Source organism: Lagopus muta, chromosome 1 (assembly GCF_023343835.1).
Source record: "Lagopus muta isolate bLagMut1 chromosome 1, bLagMut1 primary, whole genome shotgun sequence".
In the NCBI taxonomy this organism is placed as follows: domain Eukaryota; kingdom Metazoa; phylum Chordata; class Aves; order Galliformes; family Phasianidae; genus Lagopus; species Lagopus muta.
The window spans coordinates 10,675,731-10,699,716 of record NC_064433.1 but is presented as its reverse complement, the minus strand read 5'-3'; the positions used below and the strand labels follow the sequence as shown (position 1 = coordinate 10,699,716).

Below are 23,986 nucleotides of genomic sequence, written 5' to 3'. Positions count from 1 at the left end.
ATTCAAAATGAAGCTGCTTTGAATGTACAACTTGGATGAAAATTGTTTATACACACTTGCAGAGCCACACATAGAGAATTCAAAAATGTCATTAAGTTAGTGGGCTCAGTCTTGTTGCAGCATCACAGAGTTTAACATGCAATAGTATCTGAGGAAAACATGAAGATAACCTGAATGAGATTTCTCTTAACAGCTGTTTTTCCCTAATCTACACCTGAATTAGTGACTTTATATCTGCTCATAATCTTTGAAGAAAAATAGGAAACAATTAATCACCTCATAAATAAAAAGCTAATTTAAGCCAGATGACCTGCCTCCTACCTGTTTAGTTCTATTGACTACATGGAAAGGGTAACTAGATCAGATGTAGAAAAACATCATATACCTGCAAAGATATATGGGATGAATGTCACTGTCCTTGACCTTGTCCTCATGTCCCAGATAGCTAAAGGTTTTAGCACTCTATTGCTTGCAGCTGAGCAAAAAGTACCTCAGGCGTCTCTTTCTTCAGTCTGTTTTGCCACTACTTGTCTTGAGGATTTTTCAGAGGTCGAAATAGGCAAAATTATACAGACAGACTTTTATAATATTACTGGTTTGTTTCAGAAATGGAAAAGGAAGAGCAGTTAGTAAATGGATTCTTAATTTTTGCAGGTTCTTCTCCATTCCTAATGAGCTGGAGTGCATAATAAGAATGTTGTTTTAACATGGTGTAGAGGAACAGTGACAAACCTCTCCATAAGTGTTATTACAAACTCCGAGTCTTCAAACCTTCCTCAGTTTTAATAAATAGGAGACTGCAAGAAAGTCAACAAAACACTGAAATGCAAAAGATTTATTTTTTATTGCAATTTTCTTCCTTACAAGAAGAAAAAATAATGTTTTATTGTATTTAGTGTTGTCCTTTCCAATCTGATTTCAGAAAAAGAATCACAAAGATAGCTTTTAGTGCTTTATAAGAACTCTACAGGCCTTTTGTGTCTGCAAAAGCCTCTTAGAAATTTCCCAAGAGAAGACTTGTCATGCAGTTTCCAAGACTTAGAAATAACAATACTCTAACTTCTGGCTAGCAATGGAAAGTAGATGAAAATCAAAATCAGGAATGATATATTTTTTTTTTTTTCAAAATGTAGTTTTGGTTTAGAATTGCCAAGTAATAAGTCAGCTCTCGTTTAAAATGACTAAATTTACATTACTGCATTTATACTGTTGAATTTCCAGCAACTTTTTTTACTTTAACTTCTCCAAAGACAATTATAGTCTTTCAGATTTTTAAATAATAGCAGGTAGTCTCCCTCGCATCAATAGTTCCCATGAAATTCACATTTAGGTCCTGATTTAAATCCAGACTTGAGGAGATCTCACATTACAAGAGCCTGAAATACTTCACTAGTTGTATTTCTTCAGTTATGATTCCTTTGTTCATTTTCAGCTGGAACAATAGCATCATGATAAATTTTGCAAAATGATATTTTGCAGTATCTCTATTATTGAGATCTGATCAGGAACCCTTGCTGGCGGAATGGTATCTCAAAGGTGCAATTTAGACTTCAGGGATTCCCTTAGAACAAAAAGTAGAGACTGTAGCTGTAAAATCGTCTCTTGAAAAACATGATGCATGATGAACAGTATCCCAGAACTACTTGGTATAATGAATCCAAACTAGGCTGTTTCTCATAGTAGAGTTTGAAATCATTAATATAAAATATTTTTTTTTCCTGGGGCTTCCTAAACCTCAGAAGCAATTAATTAGGAGTTCCATTTGTGGCCTTTTATCTTCATAACCTTCTGGACTATTCAGGGGAGGAGAATTGTACCCTGAAGTCTCTGTTCCTGATTTTCAGTTTCTTTTCTGTCAGCATAATTATAGGAAATTTTACTCAAAAAGTTCAATTAGCAAAACCTGAGTTTCCTTTTTCTCTCAAATGTAAGAATTTAGTTGAATGGATATAGTAAATTTACTAATATAAATAAAGAACATAGTAGATAATCATTGTCAATTTATATTCAAATCAAAACTTTGGATATAAATCCAGACTGAATCTAAACTCTATTTAAAAGAAAACAACTGTATCTTGATTCCAAATTCTTTGTTTTTGCATTCCAAAAAAACTGATGAAATACCTATGAAAATATGCTACAGAAGAAGAGGATTTATGCTGAGCTGGATATAAAAGCAGTTGAGAAACCTACTGGCTCAGTGACAGACAGAAGATCCCCCCCCAAATTCTGTCTGAGCAACCTCAGTTTGAGACAGATGTGGGATTTCCAGATTTCAAAATCTGTACATATGCACAACTGGATGACAAAATTAAGAAGGTGAAGAGGAGTGAAAAAAAAAGAATCATTTTACAGCACACATTCTTTTTTCAGTGATCCATACAGTACTGCAGAAGCTGCCTATGCACTTGGCAGTGGAGGAGACTAACACAAGTTCTGTTTTACAGGGGAGGAAACATTTATTTTGATAAATAAATACTTGTTCCAAATAATCAAGAGCAAGGATGCACAGCAATAAATATTTGGTATAGCACACAAGGAGTAACAGGGTTTTCACCTGTGTCTGTGTGGTATAGAAAGCCTACTTGAAACTCTGCTCAATCATGATCTCAGTCTGGGGACCTCATCTCTGGATTAGAATTGAAGGGATCAGTGATCTCAAGATTGTATGGGATTTTACAGAAAAACAGCAGCTTTTATCCGGCTTCCCATACCGCAGTTTCACATTAACATTGGCTTCTGACGGATTTTAATTCACATCCACAGCAGATCATTGTCTATTTGAGGAACAGATCTAGTATACCAGTGCAAACTACAAATCTCATATTTTTCACCTATACAAAAAAGTGAGAAAATAACACACTGATGGGCTCTGTTTGAAATAGAAGACAGAGAGGTGAAACGTGTCCCACCGTCTTGGAGTTGTAAAAGTCCATTGGGTAGAAAGGTGGATTTGTTCACACAGTAAAATGTAAGTAAGATTTTCTACAGCCTCATTCTAATGGTGTTAGAGAAGTGGACATGCATACTATGTCTTTAGTAAGAGAACGGAAAAATGAAGGTATGGTGATATTGTTGAAATTTTTTTGGACCTTGGGGTATTTGAATTCAAAATTTCATGTGAGTTACTGGATTTTCTGTGTCTGATTCATGCTGCATAACTAAACAGAGGTTCATATGTCAGAGTATAGAAAAAAATATTAAACAATGTAAAGGTGAAGTAAAATAAGTACTAAAATTGAAATTATTTCTTTTTGTATAATTTTGCTCAGAAAAATTTATTCCATCTCCAGCCTATGGTTTTACTTCTTTGTCAAATCTTCAGTGGCATTCTGAATTGAAGCTACATGTGTATTTATTAGCAGATACGTTTGTACATAATATATGCTAAAGGAAGAAAGACAGTGTACTCTAACCTTTGTTTTCTCATTTGTAGAAAACATTTTCCTGATCTTGTATGTTGTTTTATACATCAGGGTGGCACTTTTTATATTTAAAAATATATATCACAGAATCACAGAATCACAGAATTGTAGGGGTTGGAAGGGACCTCCAGAGATCATCGAGTCCAACCCCCCTGCCAAAGCAGGTTCCCTACAGTAGGTCGCACAGGTATATGTATATGCATACATATCTGTACATATTTTTATACATGTGTGTGTGAATATATACATGGACATATGTAAACATACTTTTTATATAAGTATGCACACACACATATGTAAGCCATGTTTTGCTATTCTTTTACATTTCCATAATGAGAAATCTACTTTACAGTATTTGAAGCTACTATATTTAGGGAAAACAGACTGCTGTGACTAAGAGAATTAGTTATCTGTCATTGTATCTATCTATCTATCTGTCTATCAATAAGTCGATTTCTGTATTGTTTGAATTTATATGGAGTAAGTGCGGGCAAAATGCTGTCACTGAAGATCTAACTGATGAAAACCAATTGGCACATTTATTTTGCAGTACTAGTGCTTAATTAAATGGGAAAGAAGAGCAATAACAGTGTAAATTTAGTATTAATAGTGGCTTTTTAAAATATTGGTAATAAGGTGCCTTATTTTCTGGGTAACCTAGATGGATGTAATAATTTTCAACACTTCTTGTTTGTACAGATTCACAGAACTCTTCGAAATGGAAGGCAACTGGAAATAACCTGTGCAATTCCACGCTCAGGGGAGGGCCAATGTTGATCAGGTTGCTCGTGTTCTGTTTCATTATGGATGGAAATTTCACATCCTCTTTGAGTAAGTTTTTATTCTCTTCACAACCCCAAAGGTCTTACTTTAAGCACACATGAAATTTCTTGTATTCCCATCTGCAGATTTTACCAGGGGAGCAAGGATTTCAATTAAATTGTGTCAAAGAAACACATTACCTTACTAGAAAAACAGCAAATGCTCAACTTATTTTAAGAAAATTATTTATTTATTGTGAAACAAGATCTTTATTCTCAATGTTTGTTTTTTAAACAATGACAATGGGAGAATGCAGCATACATTCAAGAAAGATAATCAGATTTTTTAATGATTTGTCCTGAGGCTGTTCTAACTTAATATTTCCATTAGCAATATTGGCATTAGATAAAAGATGTATTTAAAGAAATCTGATGACAAATTCAGTAGATGCCATCACAAAGAAATGTCATGATATCCAAAAAGAACCAAAATAGTTTATGGTTTGGTGTGATGGTAATGAGATGAGATGTAATAATGTGACATCTAAATTAGAAATTTATTAATTAGATAAGAACAATTATGCTACAGAGAATAATTCATTGTAAATGGCTAAGAAAGATTGGGTCCTGTACATTAAAGTCAATCACAGCATGACTATGCATTACCAATAGCCTGAAACAATGAAAAATTCAAATGTGATCCCAACATATATCTGATCAAGTATCTGAAGCAGAAGGAGGGAAGCTTTAAAGCAATATGATCACAGCTTCTGAGACCTAATCTGCAGTCTGTGTGAAAAAGCAAAAGCAATTGCCTGTATTCAGAAACAACTGAAGAAAGAGCAGCTAAGATAACTGACAGAATGGAAATCTCATTTTATGAGGAGAATAAAAGAACCTGCTTTTTGTGCCATTTAAAAGTGAAAATGGACGTGAATGGACATGTTTTACTAAGCAAATTCGATTACTAAAAGTAACTAAAAGTTATTAAATACAAGGACAACCTTGAGACAAAAATAAATTACTGCAAACTGTAGATGAATTCAAATAACTCATCAAGCAAAATGTCTCTGTACAATTAAAAGGATACTTTGGAACATCTAGTTCTTTAAAAAAAATAAGATTATAAATGCTGGACAAAACTATTAAGGAGACCATGTGTTATGGTTACAAGTAGAAACGGTAGACTCAACATGCTGCCCTTGATCTGCTCTCAAAGCTGATGTGTAACTGTTGTTTGTGCTGTAATTGCTGGGGGGAGGCGTGTTTTGTAAATCTCTGCCTGTTGGACCTCTACCTGTTAAAGCTTCACAAAGAATGGACAGTTTCAAGTTTCTTGAACTTTTGTCTTCTTCAGGCTGAACTGCAAGTGTGTTAATCTTGTTAGATTAAAAATAGAAGAATAAATCAATGTGAAGGGATCTGTTAAATAATACTTTTTGTGGCAGATTTGTTTTTGTATACATCAAAATAAACTTCCACTTTAAAATAAGCTAATAAATTTCATACAATTTTTCAAGGTTTATCTGTCATTTCATATATTTCATAAATTGATCCATCCACTTTATTAATAACTTGTTACAGTTCAGCAGCTAAACTATCTTAGGAAATACATCCTAAGGTAATGAAAGGTAAGGAAGTACATCCTTCTGAGTTGAAGTAGTTGGTGCTTGAACTTCATAGTGCTAAACTGCCATTTCTGAATTCATATGTCTCTAGTGTTTGCCAAGATGTATTAAAACCAGAACACATTGCTAGCGTTCTTGTGTTTTGGCTTCAGTAAAATGATGTTTTTTTTATTTCAAGTATTATAACTATACAGTTTGGACTAGTTCCAGTGGTGTTTTTCAGCACCATGAATCATCCAATAATTAACTTTCCAGAGCCAAGACATTCATTATTTAATTGTTTTTCTCCACCTGAGAAGTCACAGAACAAAAGGTTTTAGTGGCTTGTGTTCATGTTTATTCAAATCTCTTTCATCAGAAAGTTGAGCTGCAAATCTTGTGAGAACAGGCTCTCTCAAGAGCTTTCCAAGAGTGTTCCTCAATCCAGCTTGGAAATGATTCAAAAAATAGCTTTATTTTTTGTTATTTCACAACTTGCAGTTCTCTTCCTGTGTCAGAACTTAATATTGCAGACCAAAGGTGGAAATGATAAAAGTTCAGAGACCTCTATAGAGGTGAAATTCCTATTTTAGGCAGCTGAGGTTTATTGTTGAGCTAAGGGCAGTAGTTTTAATGTTATGTTAGATGGAAAACTATTTGAGAGTCCAATGGCTCTGTTCAGAGTTTGCTGAATGACACTGTGCAGATATACATATATATATCTTCTTTGAAATGGAACAAAATCATACTTTCTAAAAAAATCTGTATTTATTTGTCAGCAGACTACACACAAGCCGAATATTTGAAAGGTCATTATTGTTGTTGTCACTACTGTAAACATTATTATTGCAGCTTCGACTGGAAGTTTTAGGAATGGTCAAGTAAACTTAATTACTGATAAAATTTGATCCTAATGCATATTTAATTTTACTAGATTGTTTTAAAATTACGCATCAGTGGTAATGTGTTTAAGCATGTGTTTTCCTAAATATACTTTTCTTAATTCTAAAATTATTCTAAATTGTTCATTTCTTTATTACTGATTAATTTATGTGATATATTTGCAACAATTAATAATTAAACTGCAATTTCTATCAGAATCATAATTGCATACATGATGCTTCATTCGCTTGCAATTTTCCAATTGCATAATTATAAAATCAAATGAGTGTTTGTTAAGAGAAAGCGTTCCCTCCCAAGGAGTTTGAAAAATACCTCAAACCATATCTGACCAAGCCTCTACTGTTTGACTACTAGCTTTATAACTGATATAATGGTTTACAAGTACGGTACCTGACATTAATTTTACTAGATTTTTAATAATTACATCATGTTAACTTGGTACGAGTAACTATTTTATTAAATATATGCAGCTTTACAAACCTAGAAGCCTTCCCATATGAAGCAGTGTGAAAACAACAATTCATATTGTCTATCTTCCATTTATGCCTGGGCAAAGGTCTCAGGTCATATATGTTTCAGTGACACCATTTACTACAAGTCACTGAGATATAAACAAATTGGGCAAATGAAACACTTGCCGTTTAATAGAACAAGAGAATGACAGTTGTCTCCATCCCCAGGCAAGAAGAGAATGTTGTTTTATTTTAAAGGTGGTGCAAGACATTAGACACTGCTTGCTACTTACTGTAACTGTAGCTGTATCACTCAGTGTTCTCAAAATGTTGAAAGCTAAGCTTTCTAAATAATTTCAATTGCAAACTCCAAGGTCAAGGTTTAGAACAATTGCCCAAACAGCATAACAAATAGCAGCAGTTCTTGAAACTTGGCACCTATCCCATCAAGGATATTCAGGAAAACAAATTTGGCTGAGGGGAAGACATCTTTAACATACAGTTTTATGTGTCATGTCCTTTTCACTTTAAAATGTTGTAGTAAAATAAAGTTTGAAGATCAGGAAATGGTCCGCAGATGCCTTTCTCTGCAATTAAATTACCAGATAGTTTTCTGTCATTGTCTTCTGGTTCTCTAAGTTCTGCATCAATTTTTGTTTAGTGCCCAGCTTCAATAAATCAGAATAGAATCCCTCCCAAAATTTCTATGTATCTTAATTCTCCGTAATCACCAAAGCGCAAATATTCTTGTTAGCATGGCTTACAATATTCTTGGGAAAATATAAGGCTAGTTTTAAGTTTCTGGATGCTGGGGAAGGAAATGGACTCAATATTCTCACTTTTTAAAATTATTTAATATAGTTCTGTTATAGAAATTGTGGGAGGAAAATTACTGTTGCACTGACACTGTGTGAAACCAATGATTTATGCTAAAACTTGTGTTTGGAAGCATTCGTACTGAATGTTATTTCATCAAGGGCATGCGGATTTGAATATTTCTTTCCTTTGGTCCTGAAATGCAGTTGCTATAAACAGTTCCATAATTCACAATTCTCCTTTGCTGGAGTGAGTGGGGAGAAAATGTGAAGGCTAAATTGGGAAGTGATTGACGAGCTTGGAGTGCAGAGCTGGATTATGGGTTTTCTGGGTTATGGTGCTGACCTAACATGTGTACCTTTTGGTAAAACTCTAGCTTAGGTATAATCTGTGTGATTCTGTGTGATTCTGTGATTCTGTGAAATAGGCCGTCTAGGTCTTCCACTGTGAAACTGTCAGGTCATGCCAACAACTGCAGTTTAGAAACCGTGGTATTTAACTTCATATCCACTGATGAACTATTTTCCTCACACGAAAAATAAGACTACTTCAGTATTCTTCAGTCACTGCTTTTAAGACCCTCTAATAATTAATTAAAATCCTACTAGATACTAGAGATAGTTAAAGCCATCTTGACATGTTCCTGGGTAACTGGCCACCTGGTGTAGGTGTTTCTGCTTGACCAAGTGACCAGGGGCTTGGACCAGGTGACCTTCACATATCCCTTCCAACCTCAGCCATTTTGTGACTCTGTTGTTCCGTGAAAATTTTGCAGCAAAATATAAAATTATTGTGTGGCAGAAAGGTGCTCTGTGTCACTTTGTTTTGGGACTCAACAATCCTTGAATGATGAGTGGCTTTTTTCATCATTGTTCAATTGTGACTTAAATTAAATGAAAAACACCCCAAAATGACAGGTCTTCTTCTGTGCATAATGCTTTACGTTGTTTTCTGGTACTTGCAGTATCTTTCTTTTGCTGAATGATAAAGTACCTAGAAGAAGAGGTCTGACATAATTTTTTTATTTTTTTAGTTTTTTTTAGAAAAACATCTTCCCTTCCCCTCCCCCCCCCCCCCCCCCCCCCCCCCATTTTAGTGCACACAGTCATGTAAGAGAAACTGAGGGTGCTGCTCTTCCTGTTCTTTTCAAAATTTGGATTTAGCCGAGATCAACATTTTGGCTCTGTGAAGTCATTTAGAAAGCTCCCATTGACTCTACTGAGGTCAGGAAGGGAGCATTAGGTAATTGACTCTATGCTGTCCTCTCTGTTGTCTTAATAAAAAAGTTAAGAGGTGGTTCTAAATCAGATTTACAGATGTATAGTTTCCAAGCCCAAATTTTATTTGAAAGAAAGCCGAGACACATGTTCTTTAAATTAGTATAGCTTGTTTGTGATGCAGTTAACTTACAGGGTGTGTACAGCAGGGGAAAATGGTGTATACACTAAGAATTGTTTACACTGCAAATCCTAGGCAACAGTTTTCCTTTTTGGAGTTGTATGTCAGTAATACAGAATCTCTCAGATCTAACAAGATGAAAATCAAACAAGATTAGGATGATAAGTTTTTATATAACTGTACCCGTAAACTGTAAGGATTTCTTTTACATTTATTTGGAAGAAATTACTTAAATTGTTTGTGCTAAAGTAGAATGGAGATCCCAAATATTGGCTGCTGAACCAAACAAAGGAGGAGGAAATGGAGACAAAGAAATGTGCCTAAATGTCTGAGGGTGATCTCAAACATATGCAGATGTGAATATGCAATAAATTGAAGTCTTATACAACGTATACAATTGTCTTATCAACAGTAAGTAAGGGGCACTCACTTTTTACATTGTCTGATAGTGATAGGATAAGGGGGAATCCTAAACAAAAAGAAAGGAGATTTAGTTAAGAGGTTAGAAAGAAACTCTTTACTCAGAGTTGCCCAGAGAAGCTGTGGATGCTCCATCTTCAAAGGCATTAAAGGCCACCTGATCTGGTGGGTGACAACCCTACCCACAGAAGAGGGATAAAACTAGGTTATCTTTAAGGTCTTCCAACACAAGCCATTCTGTGATTCTATGATTGTGAGAAGCAAAAAGAAAAGGAAGATATTTTTCCAAGAAGATTTGGACTCAGAATATCTACTTAGATAAGTTTAGATAGGTTTCATAGAAATAAAATGATTAAATTCTCAAATAGTGGAAGCAAAATTGAAAATGTAGAAATAAAATTTCTTCAAGAATGAAAATCTGTGTGCTACTGAGACGTTAGGAAAGATCAATTTGTGTGTGGTCATTTGAATGCAATAATGATATACAACTCTAATTGAAGGAAGGGGATTTTGGCCCACAAAGTCATTGTTTACCAGTCAGAGAGGAGATTCAAGAAACTACAGCCTTGTCTTTATTCTAATTTGTAGATTTTGAGTAAATCAAGGAGTGCTCTGTTTAGATTAGTTTTTGCTGAATGTCCCTGTTTACTTGTACTAAGTGCTGCTCAAGAAATTGAGAAGACATAGACCAGACATTCTATAATTTAAACAGACTGATAGCAGAAAACATATTGTATGCTAAGGGGAAGTGTCTGTTGATTTTGCCTTCATTTTCATTCATTTATTAATTTAAATAAATTTTAAGCCACCTGCATCAAATTATTTGACTAAGAGTTGGCCATAGACCAGAATAGCAGCAGAATCAGCTCATGAGAGTGAAAGTTATGTTGTAAAGCTAGAAATACGATGAACTTTCACAGTACAAATGAAGACTAAGAAAAAGTACATGACACAGGAACTGTTTTATGCATAAGTGCCGTGTGGGAATTTTACCTTAAGGCTTAGTGTGTAGATGCAGGCATCTATGAATTATGCAATATGCTACCTAAAAGTCTGTCAACCGGAACCCAAACTGGAGCCAAAATCCTGAATCAAGTTCATTGGCTCTCCAGTGATTTTGTGGAGAGAATTAGAAATCTCAGGAAGATGGCTTAAAATTTGCACTAATATAATTTTATCCAAGAGCAACATTTGGACTCTTGCTCCATCTTTGGAAGATTCCAGGTCTGGGGTTCACTGTCTGCTCAGCTCGCAGAAGCCCAACTCCTCTTAGAGGTTATTTGGTAAGGCAATGTTTAGAACACACTTCATCCCACCTGCTGAAAAAGTTTTGTATATTTTGTATTTAAGGTGACAAACTTGGTGGTTTAACTCATTGCAAAACTTTTGTATCTATGGTGCTGGGCTTATGTCAGCTGTGATCCCAGATGTTGGGACTGCAGCTTGGAAGGAAACATGCATTCCATCCGCGTCCTGCGATAGTGCAAGTGTTACCAGAGGGACCGTGTTTCTCCGAGGCTAAAGCTTTACCACTGGAATACAATCTGTTTTCCATCTGCCCTTCTGACCTCTTCTCCACCAGCAAATTCTGGAGCAATTTCAGCAGTAGGTATGTGGAGTGTGCTTCCCTCTTGGACCAACAGAGTGATTAGGACACTACTGAAAGATATGGGTTTAAATCTTTAGAAGCAGGTTGGAATATTATTACAGTCCTTTCTCATCCAACTCCTGGGGTTGACAGCCAAAAATAACATCAAATTGGTATCATTTCCTTCCTATGCTTAGTAAAACTTTTAGTAACATGACAGGTATACTGAGCAGAGAGCCTTGAGTTTGATCTTGTTGTCAATGTGGAAGATGTATGCTAATTGTAACAAATTCAGTTATTTGTCACTCAGAAACCTTATTTTCCATAAGGGGGAAAAAAAGGTTGTCCCTCAGGATTTCTTTTCCATTATTCTTTTCTGAATGAATTATATAGGAAATAATTTTACTCAAGGCTGTTCCATATTAGGAGAAATGATAATTTTTTCTTTTCTGAATGCAGAATACCCTTCAGACTACCCTCCCCCACCTTCTGCCCTGACATCCTTCATTTTTCAAAGGCTTTTCTGCTTGTACTGAAAGCGTGTGTTAATACTCGCCCTCCTTCAGTACACGGGTGGAACATACAGTCCTGTCCCAGATACAAATGTTTGGCACAGTGTTTTCAGCCTGGAATAGACTGTTTATGAGTTTCCCCAGCAGCATGACAGCGCAGTGTGATTAAACACTTTCATATTTCTCTCTGTTTTACTTTAGTTTATGTTGACCAAACATATGACATTCAAATTCACCTACTTGGAACCTCACCAAAATGAATTATCATTATTTTGAGATCATGGCTTTGTTAACATGCCAATGAGCTGGCTAAGAAAGTAAAGATACAATGGAATATAAATAATAAGCAAGGTTATTTCGACATAGAAAATTAAGGCTTTTATGAGCAATACAATGCTGTGCTGATACTGAGTCCATGTGCTAGACCAGAATCAACTGACCTAAGTGTAACAAGACTATTCTCAAGAGTTGAGTAAATTTTGTCACTCTGAAAGTAATTAGCTGTTAAATATGATTTAAGTCAGTTTAGTACTATTCACAAACTGACTAACTAACTAGCTTTATATGGGAAGAAATGAAGAGAAGGAGGAAAAGAAATGCTGGGGAGGAAAGAAAATCACCTTCATTCTGTAGGTCAGACTTTAGAATCGTCACTGTATTTATAAGTAAGTTTGAAAGTATTTCCACAGGTGAATAGTTTGTTTCCTCAGGCATGTCGCTGTTCAACAATTCACAATACATATAGTAGCAGTGGACCCAATGGAGCTTTTTCTTTGTTTAGTAAAGATTTAAATACTTAGCACAACACAGAAATACATGTACAGTGGTTTTAACTTGACAGTGCTTTGTTCACTGGTAGAGTGGGTAGGAAATTGGCTTCCTTCCTTTAGTTTAGGAAAAACTATTTGTAGAAAGTATAACTGCAGCAAAAGAAAATATTTTCATTCAATGAAAATTTTCCTGAAATAAAACCTGAAAATTTTCAGTGAAGCTTACTTAAGGCTAATCATGCAGAGATCGTTCTTCAGCTGTGTAAACTGCAGTGCTACCTGCAGAACAGGTTGCTCTATAAACAAGCATTGTTACATTCTTTTACATTCATGATAAACTTCCATACCTTGCACTTTGTAAGGACAAAGTCTGACATCATTAGCCTGTAACTTTTTGTACCACATCTCAATTTCATTATGGTTTCTGATCAAGTTCCAGTTTGTTTGGATGCAGTTTATTTAATTAGGTCCGTAAGATGAATCTTGGAGAGGCAAAAGTAATAACGCAAACATGACCTCATGGTAAATGAGGAAAGCTGAAAGTCAGGCTTGAATTTTTAAAGTTTACGTTTTTCAGACAGTACTGTCTGAGAAAAATTCCAAGGTAATTATCCAAAAGTTATCTATCACACTCCTGAAAGACCTGTCCTGATTTCTGATTCTAAGTTTCATCTGACTGCTTGTTTAATTTTAATTCAAAAATCTGGTCTTTTTGTACCTCTCTTCTTCACTGCAAATTAGTGGAGTGGATCAAAAAAACCTTGATGAATTGCAATTGAACTTAGTAACACATCTACTTTTAAAATTGTTATTTAAAATAGGCTGGCATAAAAGATAGTTTACTGCAGAAAAGTTGACTTATAAGTCATCTTCAGGAAGATCCAAGAACAAAGAATGATGACTGCTGTAACCAATGAATTATTAAAAGGAGAAAAGCAAAGAAACAAACAAAAATCAAAAAAACAACTCTTTTTTCTTGATGTGTTCCTGGGTCAGTGCTGCAACAGAAGTGGTAATGAATGCGCAGCAGAATCAGAAGCACAAATGGCTGCTAAGAGAGAGTGTGCAAGTACAGAAACACCTCAGTGTGGCTCTAGGACTTAAGAAAGTACGCACCTGCCTCCGCCTTTTGTCTTCTACCTTGTCTATGCAACTGTAAGCCAAAGTTGGAAATCTAAAAGTACTCACTGTTTTTATTCTCAGTGTCCAGCACCATAGGCCTTAAACCCTGATCAAAGGGATTTCAGGCTTCTAGTACAAGATTTGTTACTCCATTTTGCTGCTGCATTTTTGATACTGAAGTCCTGTTTGGGTTTGACCCATGCATATTTGTTCCCTACTAACACAGTTTATATGGATAGAAATGTGGACTTGTTGGGAAATTTCTTCTACAAAGCAGAAGAAATTGATATATCCATCAAACTCTTGAGAAATGACAGTGCTTAGTCCTTAGTGTGATAACTGTGACTAACTTATGGTATTACGGGTATGCAGAAGACAAAGGAAAAGATCTGTGACAGTCTCTGTAGGGATTTCCAAGACTAATTTGTTAGGGAAAGGAAAAATTACAGAGAGAGACACTATTTATATATCTGTTTGTGTGTGTGTAAATGTTAAAATAAAAAGTGAAAAAAAAAAGCTCAGTAAAATACAAGAATGAAGGAGGGAAGGGAAGGGAAGGGAAGGGAAGGGAAGGGAAGGGAAGGGAAGGGAAGGGAAGGGAAGGGAAGGGAAGGGAAGGGAAGGGAAGGGAAGGGAAGGGAAGGGAAGGGAAGGGAAGGGAAGGGAAGGGAAGGGAAGGGAAGGGAAGGGAAGGGAAGGGAAGGGAAGGGAAGGGAAGGGAAGGGAAGGGAAGGGAAGGGAAGGGAAGGGAAGAAGGAAACTAAACTATAAATTGAAAGAATTCTTATCTTTAAACTACCACATTGTTTCCTTATTTAAAATGTTTTTAAAAGACAAGGAATATTTTCAGTGAAAATATTATCTTCCATTATAATAACCACTAGAAAAACATTGAACAGCTGTAACAACTGAAATACAATACAACATGTAGCAAGCAAAACATTTGCTTGAGATGTACAATGGCTGGCAAGTGCAGCCTGACCAAGTTCAGCAGGGGACACCTACATGAATACAGGTCAAAACTCCTCTTCTATGATTGTACAAGTTAGCAATGTCATCAAGAACAAGTCTGACTGCCTACTGCAGTGACCTGGAATAAGCTGATTAAATATGTTATATAAATTGGAGGATGTCAAACAGCTATGTGATGCCAACAAGAATTCAAGATCATAAAAACAAAGGCCAAAGTTTCTCTCAAGTCTGTCTCCACCAGTAGGCCAGTTCCTGAGGTGAAGAGAATATAATGTCTGTCTGACTGACTTCGCAAGCACAGAGACTCATCTATATTTTAAGGTAGAGCTGTGAGAGTCCTTGGAACAACTCACATTTTATGTAGAATGAAACCTTAAAAATTCTATGGTAATGGTTGTAAGCTAACCAATGTATGTTTTTTACATACATTTTTACATGAGAAAATTTGCATAAAGCTAACAGGAAAAGTGAAAAATCTGATGCCAGTACTTCCTTATATTCTGGAATCTTAAAACTAAATTTCTGATTTAATTATCTGAAATATATGCATAGTATGAAGAACTTTAGTATTTAATTTATCTTGCTTTAATATTGAAATTAATATAGAAAAATGTTGAAATATGGACTTTATCCTATAATTCAAAATTCTTTAAGTTAGTTAAAAAGATGGTATGCCTCTGTTTTAGTGGTATTCTTTTGATTTGCTACTGTTTGTTTATTGATTTTTCTATAAACAAGATATTTGATTGGAACATTGGGAATGCTTATACGAAAATAATTTTCTTAAGCTCTTTTTAGTATGTCTCCCAAATCCCTAAGGATGAATTAGAAGCAGATTTCATATACAATGTGACCACCATAAAATGACCAGTGTAATGACATCTGTCATTTTTATGTCTTTCATTTGTTTACAGTCCAGAAAAACAAACAAATAAACAGAAAACCCACTGAAACAACATTTATTGGAGCAAATAATCAGAATCCACTTTACTTCAATTAGTTTACATTGTGCTGAGGCATCTGGATTGCCCTTGAGGCAGAGGGTTTCAAGAGAGCTCTATTTCATAGTCCCAGAATTTTGTTTATATGTCTTCTTGTACTGGACACCTCAGTGTACAAAGTTATCCTAAAACACAACAGCTTTATCAGAGTCAGTGCATCTAAATAAGGGGTTAATAACGAGCAGGTATGCTACTTTAAGTTTTCTCTGTAGACAAACCCCTAGATCATAATCCTACAATAAGTTCCAATGTAGTGCTTACAGATTTAACCAGCATTACCACTTTCAGTTGCACAGAAATCATGTTCCTCTTCTAAAAACATAAGATTGACTGATTAGCATAGTAATGCTGGCTATAAAAAAAATAAAAGCAACAACAACAAAACCCAAATATCTCCCTCTAAGATACTCTTATTTGCCTCCAGGTTTTTAAGTTTGTAATATATGCCCCTAACTTTAACAATCAAGAAAAATTGCATGGAAGGAAGGAAGGGAGGAAGGGAAGAAGTGAGGAAAGTGGATTAAAGAATTCAACCTAGTTTTATTGATTGTTTCCAAAAGTCACCAAGAAAAATATCTTGAGTGATATTAAACATTCAAACTTCCAATATTTATCGTCATTACAACATCAGAAAGTTAGCATTTAAAAAAATCTATAAAAGAGAAATAAAGATATGATTTTATTGAGCCTGAAGATACAAAAAGAGCACCACAGACACTGCCATCTCTGCTCTGCCTTCAGTGCAAATTTCATTAGATCAATGTGATTTTAGTCTGAATTTTCTTCTGTCTTTCTGTCTTTGAGTTTCTTTTGTTGCTCTTCTATTGTGTGATTTTAGAGTTCTGTGGTTAAATATTGCTTCTCCTTGGCTGTTTAAGATTCTCTTATTTAGTCATAAAGCGCATAAAAAACATTATTCTGTGTAGTAGAAGATAAAGCTGTAATACCAATCTTCCAGAGAAAATTGCCACAGAAAAATATGATTTTACGAAAAAGGATTCAAGCAGCACTAAAGATGGTATTTAGGCAGATGATCTCTGTCTGAACAGCATTTCTCCTGAGGCATGGATTGGTCCAGGAAAGAATTTGTTTTCCTGATAATAAGCCCTTGGACATTTTCCCAGGTAATGGAACTAATGGAACTAATTTGTATGATACATTTGTATGTCTTAACAATCAAATTTTCATATATTAACTTAGTGTTTTTTTTGTTTTGTTTTGTTTTGTTTTTTTTTTTTAAGATGCATTTTAAAGTTTCACTCCTAAGCCTTAAGTTAAAATCAATTTCTTTATCCTCCCTGCTGTGGCTTGTCTAATCTCTCATCTTCTGGTTGAGCTTTTCTTTGGAAAACTATTTGAAAATATCATTTCTTATAAACTAACAAATAGAAAATAAATAACTGATGTCAAATTTAATGTTCAGGAATTTTTGAAAGAAACTAAAAACAAATGAATTTCTAATATAGTACTTTTCCTATTTACATTGGAAACAGCTTTAAGTGGGTGAGCTTTGCCAGTGTTGTATATATGAAAAGAATTTCCCTGTGTGTGGATCATGTTATACTAAACAATAAGCACAACTGTGATGGTTAGAATTGCTATGTTACAGATATCCAGAAGAGTCAAAAGACTCACTAGCAGTGATTTGCTTGTGCTTATCCAAATATCTTGCTGGATGGGGAAAAAAAAATGAGACAAAGCATTTTACCTACACAGAGTTGATAAACAAAGCATTTACTACATGATCACATATTCGGTTACCTCTTTATGCAGGCAGAATACTAGTCACAAAAAAATGTTCATTTCCTTTCTTTGTCCTCTTCCTGAATTATAGGATTACAGATCATGATTTCAGCGTATGGACTGCAAGCTCTTTGCTTTCAATGTTACCTTATTCTTTTTTCTCAGAGCTACTTCAGAGATCCCATTTTCAAAAAAATGTTTTCTTCTTCTCTGTTATTTTTCTTTAGGATGTCACAAAAATAGTTTTAATTCACATTATCTTGTGAAGACATATTTACATACAAAAGTTCCTGTTTTTACACTAACAAGCCAAAGGAAAAATTGTTTTGTAAAAAAAATGAATAAAGAAGATAGTAAAATATCAGCACCAATTCTTGGAGTCACAATGTGAATTCTGGACCAACTTGACAAAAAATAAAGAAAAGGATACATTTCTTTATGTGGATCCTTCTTCTTCAAATCTTAAAGAAATAAGTGAGAAGAAAGTAGAAAAGACAGGAAATAGCCATGAAGAAGTCAAAAAGAAAATTAATATTCAGGAGATCTGAATAAAAGAAGGTCTGAAATTAATGGTACATCACTCTTCCATTTCAGTCAAGCTTATACTGGTGGTGTTTCCTCCTGTTCCTTCCAAACTTGACTTTGTACTTGGTTATTAAAATAAGTTCCATAAGCCTTTGCATTTCAACTTTGTGTTTAGACTATGCTAGTGTTTGAATTTCTTTCCCTTTGATAGAATGGACTTTGAAATCTAACTGCTCCAAATGCAACTTTTTAATTTGGCTACTAGAACAAAATGAGTTTTAGGCAATCTAAAGAGCACTGCTTAAATTCTGTTTCAAACTCTACTTTTGTGTTGTGCAGCTGGGGACTGTGGTTGTACTGAGTACAGTTAGGGAGAAAGTACAATAAAGCAAATGTGTTCTATTCTCTAAAGACAAGGAGGATTGAATCAGATTATAATACAATACCCAGCTGCTGCAACTGATTTCATTTTATTTTATTTTCTGGATCACATGATTCAATGAATCAGATGTAGAGCTTTGCATAGGCCTCTTCCCTTCTACTTACCATCAGTACCTCCGACACATTCTTGATAAACACAGTATAAACTGTTGGCGTATGATAAACCAGATCATGGCGAGGTTGAGACAATGAAGATTCCCTACATTGTGAATTCCAGTTGCGTGGTGCAACCACTTTAGGAGATGAGGGGCAATTTCTCACTGTCCACATGATGGATGGAAGATGGCAAACAGTGAAGTTTCTTTGTACAGTGACTCAAATGGAGCATGAAAAATAAATTAGTATTTTGTATTTAATACCCTCACCTTAAAAAAAAAAAAAAAAAAGTGAAAAAAAGAATGTGGCTTTGACATGTAGAGAAGTGGATTTCAACACTTACAGTAGCTTAATTAGTAGCTTAATTTCTTTGGCTGTAAACTGCTAAAATATCTTAATAGTTTAATTAATGTAATCTGTCATTGTAAGTTGTAGTTGAATAAAAATGTCTAGATTAATTTTAATGGACAATTTTTGTTGTGGTTAGGAATTGGAATGAATGGTTTGAGTACTCTGAACAAAGAAGTGGGTGCAGTTTGTAGGAAAAAGATGATGAGTGAAGAAGACAAAAAGGAAGTTATGAAGTGAGTGCCCACAGAGAAAGAGAGATCAGAAAAGTGAAGGGAACAAACAGACTGTGGTAGCAAGGATGTAATTGAGAGAATCAGGCCGTGCAATGGGATTTGTAATTTGGTTGTTTCTGATTATCTGATTTTGAATTCTGGAGTTTCTGTTTTCTTTTCTTCTGAAGGCAGAATGTTTAGGATTTAGTCCAAAGAGACTAGAGCTAGTTATCTTAAACTAAGAGAAGTAAAATTAAGTAAAGAGCAAAAAGACAAGAGTGAAATCTTAGTAACAGGACTTGTCTATAATATTTTAATATGCACAAGATAAAAGTCAACATTACAGTTCAGTTTAAGAAAAAATAAAACAGATGTATAAATTTGCATGTGTTTATGGATGTATTCAAATAGATAGACACTGCCATGGCAGCCTTCAGGGAGAAAGAAAGCAGGCAGGTCCTGAGATAGGAAGAACTGGGGAAAAGAAGGCTCTGTGTTTCTGGTCTCTGGAAAAAGAGACTCTCTGGGACCATCCCAACCACAAGAAAAAAGCTTTAAGTAAAGCAAAGCCGAACTGTTTTCTTCTTAGTACCTCTTTCTTGACTGCAAGATCCAGATCTGAGCTAGGATAGCTACAGCTGGGTTATCATAATGAGTTTGATTTCTTCCTTTCAGCTCTGGTAGAAAGGGAAAAGGCAAAGACAGGCACTGAGCAGAGCCAGGCACACAGGCAGCACAGCATCAGCACCTGTTGCAGCTACCCATTACCTTCTCATAGTGATTTCATTAAAGCCCAGTGCCACATGATGGAAAGTTAATGCCATACGGATTAAAACAAAATCCTGTAGGGCATCAGTTCAATTTTATTGCTGCTGGTGAGAAACACTGGGCCAGGACTGTATGTTACAGTTAACGTTCTATGCTACTGCTGTCAGTGTAAACAGTAATGAAAATGCTGAAGCTTCACTGAGGGAAGTGCTTTAATTTTGTTTCTTCTCCTCCAAATGCTAATAATAACAAAACGTCAAAGCACAATTGCCAAATGTGTATCTTTTAAAAAGCCAGCAGGAAATGGGCTCATAAATAAATTGCTTTGTGATTACCAGTACTCACCAACCCCCCTCCCTTACCAGAAAAGTAATAAAATTCACCCAAATGGCGCAGGAGAAGGGAAAAAAAAAAGAATAAGAAAAATATATATATATATGTGTGTTGACATCTGTGTAAGAGTGTTTTGGCAAAAGAGGAAGGATTTTTCTTGAACAGACAAAGAAGAAGCATTCCATTATGAAGACCCACCCTTTTGAGATATTTAGTAGATATCTGATCTTTTCTTCTATATATAAGTACCATGAAATTAGATAATGGAGGCATTTGCGTTCACTTCTTATTGACTCTACTCCTATAATTATATGAGTTTTAAAAAGTGAAGATTTCTATCTTTGCTTGGTAAGCAATTGAGCTTTCTAATATTTCCATTTCTAGGAGACCCTCCATCCTGTGGTTCTACTGTGGATTCTTTGTTATGTCTGACTTGCATTTTCATCCAAGGTACAAAGAGGGTAAATAAGGGTTTATATCTGGAAGAAGAATTTATAGGAAACATTGCAGGAAACAAAGCCAATAAAAATACTAATTAGCCAAGTAAAACTAAAAGGTGTTTTTTTTAATTTGTTTTTTTTTTGTTGTTTTGTTTTGTTTTTTAAGAAAGACCTGAGAGACTTCTGTTTCACTAAAATGCATTCATAAATAATATTATTAAAAGGGTAATATTGTAGTGTTATTATTGAGTACCTTTGAAATATTGCAAAAATATAAAAATGTGGAAGAAGGAAGACATTAGAAGAAAGGAGTTAGCAAAACAATAGGAAGAAGTAAAAAAGTAAAAAGGATCAGCAAATAATACTGAGGGCTGTAATGTCATATAAAATATATATGTTATCTAGTATAATATTATCATAAGGACCTACACAGGCTTGAGCAGTGGGCCCAGCTAGGGTAACAATGTAAAACTTAGATTTGTACCGTGCACTTTTCTGAGCTATGGAAAACCTTTTCAAAGTACTTCTGGACAGGGATAAGTTTTGAAAACAGTTTTAGTACCACCTCATTTTTGGTTGGGCTACACCTGTTTTGTTCATGTACCAAATCACTGAAAAGTGGGAAGATCACAAAAGCACTCGAGGCAGCACACACTGAATCAGAAAGTGTGTGTTTCCTAGTTCTACGAGAAAAAGCTGCAACCATGGTTTTGGATATTCCATTTGCAAAAGTCTTTTAATGTTGTGCTTCTATTGAGTGTAACTTAATGCAAGTAACTTTCCCAGAAAATGCTTCCCCAGTCATAATAATGCTTCACTGGATTTTGCAAAGGATTTTTCTGAGGAAAGCAGAGGAGAAAGTGACTTTTTGGTTGAACTCAATGGAAATAATCCAGATTCATCTGACAGCAAGCTGGATCAGAATTTTGAGCAGAGGTTCTCAAAAACAGAAGAAAGAAAATATGCAATTTTAACAGGAAAACAAAAAAAGAATAAAAGGAAAGAAATACCCTGTTGTAATTAAATCAACAGGGAAGGATTAGTACCCTGAGAAGGTAACACTGAGTTATACCATCCCACACAAGTGGCCTAAGGACCACACAGAAACTTCTCCACATCTCAGTTCAATAATACCTCCCTTTTTTGAATGAATGAATGGAAAAGATGTGCAAGCACAAGAAAACAGAAAGATCTGTAAAAAAGACAAGCAAACAAAAAATCCCTCTAAAGACACCAGACATATTTGACGTTTGACCCAGCCTGGACAGCCAGCACACTTGGGGAGAAAGAGAAGATTCAGTGACACATAAGGAATGTAGAAACTTGAAAAATAGACTTGGCACTGAAGGAAAAGTTGAATTTGATGACCAGATGATGGGTGGCTAATATAAAGTGACACTGAACAGAGAAAATTATTTCCCTAGAGAGCGGCATTTTTGGATAAAACATCAGGATATGTGCCTGTAATTTGTTTGTCCTGATTCTGGAATTAATTGTATCTTTTAGGCTCATCTTCAACAATTCGCAAGGCGTCCTGATGTTGGTACTAGATTCACTGTTAGGCTTTGCTAATTACAGAGTTGGAAGAAAGATGTCTTGCAAGTTTGAGCTTTTGTACTTTTCAAATTTTCTACTCTGATAAACCAAAACCAATAGGTTATATAGGTTTTAAAAAAAGGTTGTTTCCAATCAAGAGATTCCTCTCTAAACATTTTAAAGTCCAAATCTATTGTTAAAATACAGAAACTTTTGGAAACTGCATATACATATAAGACCCAATTTTCTACCCTCTTAATAGAATCTTACACGATACATATGTTAAACATAGTTTTGGATGTGACGATTGCCTCCAAAGTATTAACTTTTCATGTTAGTAGAACCATCTTACAAAAAGTTAAATTACCTAAACACAAAACAGTATGATAAATCATACATGATACAAATATTCCTTTGGAAAGCACAGAGAACCTGCATTACAGTTAGTTCAGTATGGAACAACACTCTAAAGAAATGTTTCTATATGCACAGAAATACATCTTTATCTGGTCATCTATCTGAAGGGTATTTTGGAAAAAATGCTATCATTTAGAAAACAAATTAGGAGAATTTATTAATCTCTTGGATGCAATACTTTATTCATATCTCGTGTAAATTAGATTTTATATTAACTTAGTAAATTAAAAATATGTTGATGCACGTAAAATAGCTGTCTCTCCTAGGCCGTTCAAACCACATCAAGGATAGAGATCAAATTATAGCTGCCATAAAAAATCTTTAGTGTAGAGATTTAGCAATTATATCCTGCCCAGATACAGAAAGATGATATATCAGATACTCTGGGGTGGCATTGCTGAGAAATGCTGACTTTGTAATGGTGATTGCTTTGCTTGCAGAGTGGAGTACTGCTGGGAATGCTGTGCAGAATTTAAGGAGAAGCATATGAAAAGCAGGCAGCATGTTGTGGCCACTGGTCAGTTGTCCTGAGGACCTACTTCGTGATGCCTGAGCATCCATATATTGTATCCTTTATTTGCATATGGTTCTGCATTTGGTTGTAAACTATTAGAGTCATGTGTTGCAATTTGTGTGATGTGATTATGCTGGTAATCCAGACTCATGTTTCTTACTAACTCTTCTGCAAGATAGAATAGCATTACCAATAGAGTCAGAGGGGGCATTACCTCATTTTGTTGATGCTGCATTCAGATTGTTTAGGGCGAAGGTGACCTACCTGCAAATATCAAGTAGATACAGCTTCACAGGTACATTAAACACAAAGGTAGAGTATGTGGCAATATCAGTGTGCACTGTTGTATGCATATCCTTTTCCTATACTTCTGCAAAGTGTTCACTGTTTGCTTAATGAATCTTAGGCCTCATATGGTATATTTACTCTTCCATATTTATATAAGATTATATAAAAGTCTGCCTGGGATATTCAACTTAGCTTCTTGGCAGCAAGGATATGTTCTATGGAGTTGTTTGCTGTATTACATCACATTTAATCTTTTTTTGTTAAAAAGACAAATCCATGATTTTTCTGGTTTCTGACTTGGGAGATTTATTGTACGCTCTTACACCTAGTAATTTGAACATGTGGTGAATTGATAGTTAATCATCTGTCTCTCTCATCATGTTCATTCATTAAAAACACTGTAGCTTCAAAGCTTGAAAGTGTGTATATAAAACTAGACTTGTGCAACTACGCAGATCAGAAGGAAAGGGAAATAAGATTTTTTCTCCTTATGCACGGGACTATAATTTTATAAAGATTTGTTTAATCTCTGTTGATGAAAACTAGTTATTATGTATGTATAAGAAAAAAGGCAA

General features: G+C 35.0%; 1 protein-coding gene across 1 annotated transcript in view; it reads left to right on the top strand.

Moving 5' to 3' along the window:
* LOC125687297 (uncharacterized) overlaps positions 1–23,523 on the top strand; it is a 53,500-nt gene extending 29,977 nt beyond the window's left edge. The window contains exons 4-6 of the mRNA XM_048932325.1: positions 4,125–4,256; positions 20,601–20,666; positions 23,050–23,523. Coding sequence (XP_048788282.1) covers positions 4,125–4,256; positions 20,601–20,666; positions 23,050–23,099 — 248 coding nt within the window. The 3' untranslated portion in view covers positions 23,100–23,523. The remainder of the gene's footprint in view (positions 1–4,124; positions 4,257–20,600; positions 20,667–23,049) is intronic.
* The last annotated feature ends 463 nt before the right edge of the window (positions 23,524–23,986 follow it).